The sequence below is a fragment of the Capricornis sumatraensis genome, chromosome 3 (genome assembly GCF_032405125.1).
Source record: "Capricornis sumatraensis isolate serow.1 chromosome 3, serow.2, whole genome shotgun sequence".
Taxonomy (NCBI): Eukaryota; Metazoa; Chordata; class Mammalia; order Artiodactyla; family Bovidae; genus Capricornis; species Capricornis sumatraensis.
This window is the reverse complement of record NC_091071.1, coordinates 41,474,557-41,484,497: the sequence shown is the minus strand read 5'-3', so window position 1 is coordinate 41,484,497 and position 9,941 is coordinate 41,474,557. Positions and strand designations below refer to the sequence as shown.

Genomic DNA, 9,941 nt, shown 5'->3' with positions numbered 1-9,941 from the left:
CCTGCCAGTCCTGAGCCTCCGGTCTCCATGTCCCCTCCCCCGGGAGACCCTGCCTAACCCCGGGCCCATCAGTGCCAGGTGGAGCCACACTTTCCAGCTGCTGGGGGCCCTGGGTGAGCTCCATATGGGCCCGGGCCTCAGTTTTCCTGGCAAATGGACTCTGCCTGCCCTGTTCTCCCAAGGGCTGCATCCGAGAGGCTCAGGCAGGGTTGGTCTCCTGCAAGGGCAGGTGTGTGAGATCGGGGTCCTCACTCTTCCTTGTACCCTGGTCATCCTGAGCAAATACCCAGGCCCCTTCTTCAGGAAGCCCTCAGGACTTCAGCCCAAGATGCAGGCCTTGCTCTCATGTAGTCTGAGACCCACTCCCAGGCTGAGCTTTCCTGGCAGGTGGGACCCCTTCTCTCTACGACCTCCTTCTCAAACCTCGCAGACCCTCACCCACCCCTGAGCCACACTGGACCCTGCAGGACTCTCCTGGACCCCTCCCATGGAGGAAACAGACCGGCATGGGTGGCTCCTGGGCAGCCACCCCGGCAGGCAGGCCTGTGCTGCTGGGGCCCTTACCCCAGGCCCTGCTCAAGGTTGCTGTGAAGACCACCACCCACCCCCACTGCCCATTACCATTTCACGACTGGGTGTTGCTGCCTGCCTGGCGGTCTCCGGCGTCTCTGCGCAGCGGCCGGTGAAAGAGCCCTTTCATGCCCGCCCCAGGCACCCGTGGCTTCCCTCTGGGCCATCCAAGACCAACAGGCCTCAGGCCAGCTTCCGAGCTCCCGGCAGGAGGCTCACGGGGCCCTGTTGCCCGCCGCCCGGCCTGCCACCTGCCACAGCCCCGCCTTGGGGGCTCCAGGGTCCTCCCCCAGCCCTGTCGTGGAGGGGCTTGGGGGCCTGGGGAGGCTGGGACTGTGAGGCTGGCTGCCATCTGGGGTGCGATGACTTAGAGTCGGGGAGGCTGGAGCAGTGGCTGAGTGGAGACTGGCAATGAGACCGGAAGCCAAAGTTGGAGACAGACCACTCGCCGGTGCCGAGCCCACTGGGTGACAGTGGCGCCCTCCCATCTCTGGCTGGGCCGTGAGGGCTGGGCCTGGCGGGTGGCGCTGAGGGGTGGGGAGCAGCGTCTGGCCAGGCTGTGGTGTCTGCCCCCGCCTCCCGCCACACCGTAGCTGTGGCGCCCAGCGGAAAGGCTGTGATACCCTGTCGGGGGCCCTTGGCAGTAGCCGAGCCTTTCAGGGGATGAGGGTTATGTCCCTGTGATGCCAGCCCCCTCCGGCAGGAATGACTCACAGGGCGCCCCGGGCAGTGGCAGGTGGGGGCTGTGACTACAACAGGACCTGGCCTCATGCTTGCTTGGGCCTGGGCAGCTGGACACTGGGCCCCGGGCAGCGCCTGGTGCCTCGGCCTCTGAACACGAGGCCATGTGACTCCCTGAGAAGCATCCCCCGCCGCTCGACCACACCAAGCCAGGCTGCCTGGCGGCGGGGCACCGACGTGGCCTGGGGAGCTGGGGCCACCTTCTGGGAGGCAGGCTGCAGGCATCTGGGGCTGGCTTGCTCACCCTGTGGATCTGGGCACAGCCCAGGGTCCGGCACTCCCCACAGGCACCCCGTGCCCTCCTCGCTGCTGACCATGGAGGAGGCAGGCTGGAGGTAGGGGGGACAGGGGACCCCGCCTGTGGGGGATTCTCATGCCAGCCTGGGGAGAGTAGAGCGGGTGAGGGCTGTGGTCAGGGGAGCCCGCCAGCTGGAGCTGGGTCCCAGATGCCCCCAGCCCCTGGAGGTGAGGGTTCACGCAGCAGTGCTCAGCCGGCCCCACGCCTTGTGCTTGTCTGGAGCAAGGACACGTTCTTGTGGAATCCGGATCGGATGGCCTGGACGGGAGGCCTCTCTGCAGACGCCCCCCCCTCCTACCCCGCCAGGGCTGGGCTAACCCAGGCTCCGGCCGGAGGTGCTGGGCCCAGGGGTGGGCTGGGAGCTCCTCTCTGCCTGCTCCACTTTCGTCTCAGGGGCTTCTGGGGCACCCAGAGAGAGGTAGACGCGCGAGCTCCACTGCTCCCTGCGTCTGACCTCGTTTCCCCACCTGTAAAATGGGCACCAGGGACTCAGCAGTGGCCAGAGTGTCCACGGGCTTCAGCTACCCTCAGGGCCCTGGTGTGCCCTGTGCCTCCAGCTCCCCACTCCTGCAGGGCCTGAATCCCTGGGGGTGGGCGCAGCTGTCTGCCTCCTCCCCAGGGCTGCTGACTCCCCAGAGAGATGCAGCAACCGCCTCGGGAACCTGCCGAGCAGCCCAGGGCCATCCCTCAGCTCCACGGCCTGGTCATTTGTCTCTACAAGAGGACAAGATTTCCGGCCTCACGGGTGGTCATGAGACAACTGCGAACAATGAGTGCCCAGCCCCCGGGCCGTGGAGATAATGAGCTTTGCACAGCACCTCCACTTGGCTCCCCGTCAGCAGCCCCAGTGGGGGGTGGGGGCTGGGACACGGAGGCCCTGGGCGCTGATGGGGGCTCCGCACAGTGCGGCCTCGGCTGATAATGGGGTCTGAGAGCTGCAAGTGTGCGGCTAGGTTATTATCTCCTGGCCTCTTAATGCAAGCTGCCCGAGTCCTGCTGATGAGCTGCTGTTGGGGAGGGAAGCAGCCCCCTTGAGCTCGTCAGCGGGGGGCAGAGGGAGAGAGCCTCAGCGGAGGGGGAGAGAGAAGGCCTGGTGCTGCTTGGGGGGGTGCCCCAGATGCAGCGCCCACTTCTGTCCAGAGCCGTGGACACCCCCACCCCCAGCTCAGGTGTGCCCTCTGGTGCCCAGAGCCCACACCAGGTGGGGGTGGCAGGGAGCGGTCCCACAGTTCCCTGGGCGGTCACTGCCCCAGGCCTGCAGTGTGCAGCCCAGGGGCCAAGTCCCTTGGGGGTAGCCGGGCCAGCACCACGTTCTGACACCCCCGCTAATGAGAGGGGAGTGCCAGCCGGCCTTGGGTGACCGTCCAGGGCACGGTGAAGAAGAACAGAGCTTCAGCCGCCACTGCAAGGCCCAGAGGCCGTGACCAGTGGTGATGGGAGGTGACGCTCCCCCGGAAGCATCTGGCAGGTGGCCCAGGTGGTCAGCGGAGGGCAATGAGGGGGACCTCGACTGACCCCTGTCCCCAGGTGGGGACTGGGGGTGCCCCAGGCAGGAGACCCTTGGCCTCCCACGGCGGGAATGATGGGGTCCACAGGCAAAGCCCACCTGCCCAGGTGCGCACCCTGAGTAGATAGCTAACGTGCTCTTTATTCGAGGAGGGGTGGGCCCTGCGCCCGGCGGTCACTGGTAGCCGGCCAGCTGCAGCACGGTGGGGTAGTGGGCACGGTGGGCCATGCACTTGTGGCAGTCGATGAAGAGGCTATTGGTCTTGACCGCGATGTCCTTCTCCAGGCTCATGCGCGTGTCCTCCAGGTTGCGCAGGGACTGCTCCGCTTCCAGAAGCTTCTCCTTCAGCGCTGCCAGGGACAGGTTCAGCTCCTCCACCTCGCTCACCAGCCTGTGGGCATAGGTGGGCTGAGTGGAGCCATCCTGGATGCCGGGCCTGCTGAGGGCGCCAAGGGGGCAGCCCTGGGTTCAAAGGCTGGGGACCCGGGCGGGGCATCCTGCTCAATACACTGGCCATAGAAGGACCCCCCAAAGCCCCAGGGGAGACCCAGGCTGGGAGGAGGAGGTGCATCCACCCTGACGTCAGAGGTGTGGAGGGCCAGGACAGGTGGTCGGGGTGGCCATGTGGCTTGGGGAGCTCTGCCTCCCAGACCCCGAGATTCCAGACCAGGGTGAAGTGGGGAGTGTGGCCGGCCCTGGCACTCAGAGACCCACACAGTGTCCCCCCAAAGGACAGGCAGTGTCCAGTGGTGCTGAGGCAGGAGAGGGAATGTGGGAGCCCAGTGTGTGGGGTGGGGGGTGAGGTGGGGGCCGGCATCTTTCCTCTTTACATCTGCAGGGCTGTGTGTTGGAGGGTGTTCAAGGGGGCCCCAGAGGCTGAGGAGGCCTGGGGGTGGGCGGACGGCACCCATGTGGTGGAGGGTGACGGCCCAGCCCAGGGAGGCCCCTGCGGCCGCGGCACCTGAACTGGGCAGTGTCTCTGCACAGCTCCACATTGGGCCGGTGGGAGCGCTGGTACAGGCGAGTCTGGGCCACCTTCAGAGGTGCCTCCTTGTCCTTGATGGCCTGCTTCAACGCCGCGATGTTGTGCTCCTGGTCCGTGATCTCCCGCAGCGTCTGCACACAGGACAGCCTGTGGGTCACCCTCTGGGTCTTACCCACACAGGATGGCCCTGTGGGTCACCCCGCACCCCAAGCCCTAACCCCTGCTTCTAGGGGCAGTGTGGAAGCAGGGAGGGTGTGCACGGCCACCTCAGCCCTGCCATGGGCACCCAGAGGCCTAGGGTGAGGCTGGGGGAGGACAGCAAAGCTCAGCGCACAGTGGCTTTGTCCTAAGAGCCCCAGCCCTGAGGTCACCAGACCCCGACCCTGGTCAGGTGCTGTGGAGACAAAGGCAGCAAAGGTCACCCAGAGAGCCTGGGGTCAGGGCCCTGCTGAGCCAGGGCCAGCATCAGGGACACCGCCTAGATAGCCGAGCCTGCCACCTCCTTCCACCTTCCCTGCTCTGGCCTGCAGCCCTCCCCTGTAACAGTTACGCCACTGGCAATGCCACCATCCTCAAATGTCATTAGGCCTTCTTATCAGCTTAATGAGGGCCCTGGGGGAGGAGCGGGGGCCTTGACCAGGATGGACAGGGCCAAGGTGGGCAAGGGCCAGGCCAGGCTGTAACCAGGGCATAGTGGGCAGTGGGAGTGTGATGGTCTGGGCTACCCATTCTGAGCCTGGTCTTTGCAGTTACTGGCGGAGAGCCAGTCTCAGGGGCTGCCCTGGCGGGGCCAGGTCATAGGCTGGGTGTGGCCTGGCTGCGCGGTGGGCGTGTCCAGGGTGTGCCCTGGCTGCGCGGTGGGCGTGGCCTGGCCGCGGGCTGAGCTCAGTCGCGAGGCGTCACCTTGCGCAGGTGGTGCTCTAGCTTGTGGCGCGCGTCCTCCAGCTCCTCGCACCGCCGCCCGAAGGCCAGGTTCACGGCGTCGCACTGCAGCCGCAGGTCCTCGGACGTGTCCTGCAGGATGCAGTCGATGAGGTTCCGCAGGTTGACCGAGGCCAGGCGCTCGCGCTCAGCGCGGTACAGGTGTTCCTGGGTGAACTTGGCCCAGGTCTCGGGCGTGGAGGCACTACGGGTGGGGGAGTGGGCTGACACCGCGGTCGGTGGGGGCACCTACCAGGACCTCCCCGCGCCTGCCTCACCCCGAGTCCCCGGCGTCTTGGCACGAACGACCACTCGCAGTCCTAGAGCCACACCGCGGCCCCGCGCCCCCGTGCCCCGCCCCTTACGGCGCCCGTAGGGTCTCCGCGAGCTCCCAGCGCCTCCTGAGCCGCCCGGGGGTCCCCGCGCTCGTGCCCCGACGGCCGTGGCTGCGCCGGGTGGTGGCCGCGCGCCCCCTGCCGGCCGCACGCGGAGCTGCAGCCCGCTCCCCCCTACACACACACACACTCTCTCACACACACACGAACTTTCTCACACACTCACATGCACACGCACACACATTCTCTTTCTCACACACACGCACATTCACACACCCTCTCTTACTCTCACACATTCACACACATACACACCCCCTCTCTCACACACACTCACACACTCAATCTCACACTCATACTCTCACATACACACTCTTACTCTCACACATTCTCACACACACACTCACACACACACTCTCACACTCATGCACACACTGCACACTCACACTCTCACTCATACTCTCTCACACACACTCTAACACACTCTCACAGACTCTCGCTCAAACACACATATACACTTTCTCTCACACACTCTTCTCTCTCTCTCTCTCTCACACACACACACACACACACACCCTGCCCCAGTGCTAGGTCCTGCCTCCTTCTGTGAAGCCCAGCCGGGACAGTCAACCGAGTGTGCCCGGCACTTGGGTGGAGGTCCCGCCGCTCGCCTGCCCTTCCCAGGAGCAGAAGTGCTGCACAGAGGCCCCCAGCGGAGGGACGGGGAGCCCGGGCGGGGTCTCACAGCCCCACCTCTCCTCGAACTTGGCCGAGTGCGGGTAGAACTGCACGTCGGTGCTCTGGTTGTTGTAGCGGCAGCAGGCCTCGTCGATGTTGTAGGCCTCCACCTTGTCGGACCAGTCCATCTCGCAGGTTTCCTTGTGCTCCCGGTTCAGCCTGCAGGCGAACAGCGGGCAGGGCCTGCATCAGGGCGGGTGGGGAGCTGGGCGCACCCCGACGCTGGGCACGGCCAGCCCCCAGGCGGCAGGGGGGCCTCATCTGCTGATGGTGGGCCCCGGGGTGCTGGTCTGGCTCTGGATGTCCAGGCCCCTTGGCGACCCCCACCTGCCCAGTGCCCCCTCCCCGCCCTGTGCTCCTGGCTGTGGCCGGGGACAGTCCGTCACCTCTCGGAGCCTCAGGGCCGGGTCACCCGACCTCCTGCCTACAGTGGCCTGAGGGGTAAGAGGACGGGGTCACCCCGAGGGCAGCTCTGGAGGCCGCCCAGACCCACCGAATCTGGCTCACAGCCTGCATGATGGTCCTTTTCAGGAGCTCCTGAATGTTCCGGATGAGCTCGGCCTCCTAGGGGAGAAGACCCCGCCCCTGGTGAGAGTCTGAGGACCTCCAGGCTCTTAAACCCTGAGGAAGAGCAGAGTTTCGGGTGATGCCCAGTGGAACTGGGCCCTGCTTGTGGCCCCAGTCTCTTTGGTGGAAGTGGCAGCGAGCCTGGTTCTCTTAGAGGATCTATTCTGGGCTTGGAGCACCCTGTCTGGGGCACTGCAGTGGGCTCTTTGGGGGTCTTCTATGGGCTGTGGGGAACATCAGCCAATGGTGGTTCCCACTTGCGGGGCACGCGGCACCCCCGGGCTCTGAGCCATCACTGGCGCCTGCCCACGGACCCCAGAGAGCCCAACAATAGCCTCTGAGGACCCTATCAACTAAGTCCCCACCCAGGACTGCCCTCACACACCCAGGACACATGGGAACCCTGTGTTTCCTCCTGCCTCCCTGACGGGTTCATTTCCTGTGGAGGAAAAGCCCTCCCTGGATCTGAATCTTCCCCTCCACTGGGCTCTAAGCCCTTGTGTCCAGTTCTGACCCATGGGCCCGCTTTCCTGTCCTGACTCAGTTGTCCATGTACTGCTGGGCGAGGGGCCTGGCTCAGAACAGAGCCATCCCTCCTGGAGCCTTGGGAGGTTCTTGAGTGAATGAGTGTGAGGGTGGGGCCATGGGGGGATGGCAGAGGAAGGGCCTGGGCTTAGGGGAGGCACCCAGGTTTGAGGGGGTCCCCGGGTGCCTGACTGTGTGTGTGTCTCCCCATGTCTCATGAGTGACCGTGGCTGCAGCCTGCTCACAGCTGAGGCCCTTCCCCACCAGCATGGGTGACCCCCAGTCCTTCAGGGCTGCCCCAAGAACAGGTCCTGCCGGGTCTCTTTGTGGGATGCACGAGGCCTCCACCCCACCTTCACCGTCCACACCTGCACGCTGGCCTGAGGCTGGATTTCCAACACAGACATTGGCAGGGTGGGGGTGTGGTAGGGCTCCACCTATGTGAACTCAGGGTCGGGCTTCATCTGCACGACCCAGGGTGACCAGAGGGGCAGTTCAACAGGTGCCGGGACCCAGGGGTGACTGAGGGACCACCCAGTAGGCACCGGCGCCACCACGACCTGACCAGGAGGGTCTCCCTTGGCCTGCACGCATTCCAACCCCAGCCAGCCACCCCTGGGGCCCAGCTCAGGCCCTTCCTGGTTTCCTGGGGGCCGAGCCCTGCCCTGCCTCAGGCCAATGTCATCCTGGCACACATTCCGGGATGAATGCCACCATGGCCTGGGCCCTGCCTCTCCCCGAGTGAGAGCAGGGGTGGAACAGGCGAGTGGACAAGCACCAGGCTCCAGCCCTGCCCCCGTGCAGGGGGGCACCCAGGCCACGATGCCCCTCACCCAGCAGGGCCTGACTGGCCCAACTTGCAGGGAGCTCAGCCTTGCCCAGCACCCACTGTGGGAACCAGGCCGAGGGAAGGCCAGACCTGGCACCCTCCCCCCTCCCCCCAGGGAGCCCGAGTTCTGCCCCTGCCCCCAGCTGGGGAGGCCCCAGGACCAGTTGGTTCTGGCACCCCACCCCTCTGTGCCTGGGCGTGTGCTCGAGTGTCCCCACGTGGGCAGAGTGCAGGCTCCCAGGGGTGCCCAGGCACCAGGCTCTGCACAGCCAAGTCGAGGGGGGAACACTGGGAAGGTCGTGCTCCCTGGAGAGAGGTGGGAGGCCGGTCTGCGGCTCCAGGGACTGGGCAGCCGAACCTTCAGCAGCTCGATCTCCACACAGTCGCGCACAAGGTCGGGGTGCTGGCGGCGATCGCGGCACTGCAGGTTGTCAGTGACGATGGAGAAGGGCCCGGCCGTGGCGTCCAGGGCGCGCTCCAGCCGCTGCTTCTGGGCCAGCAGCTGCTCGGTCTCGGAGACCAGCTCCTCCACCTGGCGCTGCAGCTCCGACTTCCAGCCTTGCGTGTCTTGCCGGCGCCCGCCCACCTTCCTTGTGGAGTCTTGCTGTGTGCGCCGCGCCAGCGCCTCGGTCTCCGCCGCCAGCTGCTGGCTCTCGTGGCGCTGCCGCTCCGACTGGTCGCGGTCGGCGAAGGCCTGGTGGTAGCGGGCATAGCAGTTCTGGAACCACTCGTCCAGTAGGTACTTGGCCGTGCGGAAGCCGGAGGTGGCCAGGCCCGAGGATGTGTGGGCGCCCGTGTTTCGGGCCACATCGTACAGCTTGAGGGGCAGCTGGCATGCTGGCACCGTCTGTGGGGCGGGCTCCTTGGTCAGGAGTATGTCCATCTGTGCCATGGCGCCACCCAGGCACAGGCGGGAGTGGGGAGAGAGGGAGGGGGGCCGCTCAGCTCGCTCAGCAGGGAAGCTCTGGCCACTGGGTCCCCAAGCAGGATGTGGCTTCTGGTCTCCCGGAGACAGTACACACCAAGTCCTCCTGTTGCTAGGCAACTGGAATTCTCCCACCTCCCACCACCTGGTGGCCCTCTTAAAGGGCCAGGCAGGCCCCAGCCCCACCTGTCCTGGCCACACCTGGTACCTCCCAGAGGAGCTGCATGAAGGACAGGCCCTTGTCTCCTGTGTCAGACTTGTTCCTGGGCAGTGCTCTCCTGGGCACCCATGTGTCCCTGATGGGGGTTGACTCAGCCTCCAGTGGGGGTCTTGAATCAGATCCTCAGATCTGCCCCATAGGAAGGAGGCAGGTCCTGTCATGGGGACAGTGTCCCCAAGACCACCCAGGGCCTTGCCTGTGTCTCCTGGTCCCTGGGCTGCTTGTTGTCCTTCAGTTGCTCAGTCGTGTCCCACTCTTTGAGACCCCATGGACTGCAGCACGCCACGCTTCCCTGTCCATCACCATCTCCTAGAGTTTGCTCAAACTCATGTGGCTTCAGTCGATGATGCCGTCCACCCATCTCGTCCTCTGTCTCCCCTTATCCTCCGGCCTTCAAGCTTTCCCAGCATCAAGGTCTTTTCCAATGAGCCAGTTCTTTGAATCTGGTGGCCAAAGTATTGGAGCTTCAACTGCAGCATCAGTTCTTCTAATGAATATTCAGGGTTGATAGCCTTCAGGATTTTCTGGTTTGATCTCATTGCCGTCCAGGTTACTCTCAAGAGTCTTCTCCACCACCATAGTCCTAAAACATCAATTTTTCGGCTCTCAGTCTTCTTTATCATTCAACTCTCACACCTGTACACGACACTGGAAAACAGTAGCTTTGACTAGATGGACCTTTGTTGGCAAAGTCATGACTCTGCTTGTTAATACACTGTCTGGGTTTGTCATAGCTTTTCTTCCAAGGAGCAAGTGTCTTTTAATTTCATGGCTGCAGTCACT

General features: G+C 64.7%; 1 protein-coding gene across 1 annotated transcript; it reads right to left on the bottom strand.

The window, feature by feature from the left end:
* Positions 1–3,290: 3,290 nt before the first annotated feature.
* On the bottom strand, positions 3,291–8,905 carry TEKT4 (tektin 4). The gene is made up of 6 exons (XM_068969583.1): positions 8,372–8,905; positions 6,586–6,656; positions 6,108–6,251; positions 5,005–5,227; positions 4,078–4,232; positions 3,291–3,507 (listed from the first exon to the last, which is right to left on the bottom strand). The coding sequence occupies exons 1-6, from the start codon at positions 8,903–8,905 to the stop codon at positions 3,291–3,293; spliced, it is 1,344 nt and encodes a 447-aa protein (XP_068825684.1).
* Between the last annotated feature and the right edge of the window lie 1,036 nt (positions 8,906–9,941).

What these genes read in the sequence shown, in the direction of transcription:
- TEKT4 (XM_068969583.1), bottom strand. Translation starts at nt 8,905, where the DNA reads ATGGCACAGATGGACATACTCCTGACCAAGGAGCCCGCCCCACAGACG. An exon ending in TGGAGATCGAGCTGCTGAAG is followed by an intron (nt 6,657 to 8,371) that starts GTTCGGCTGCCC and finishes CTTCTCCCCTAG; the next exon opens with GAGGCCGAGCTCATCCGGAA. An exon ending in TAGAGCACCACCTGCGCAAG is followed by an intron (nt 4,233 to 5,004) that starts GTGACGCCTCGC and finishes TCCTGTGTGCAG; the next exon opens with ACGCTGCGGGAGATCACGGA.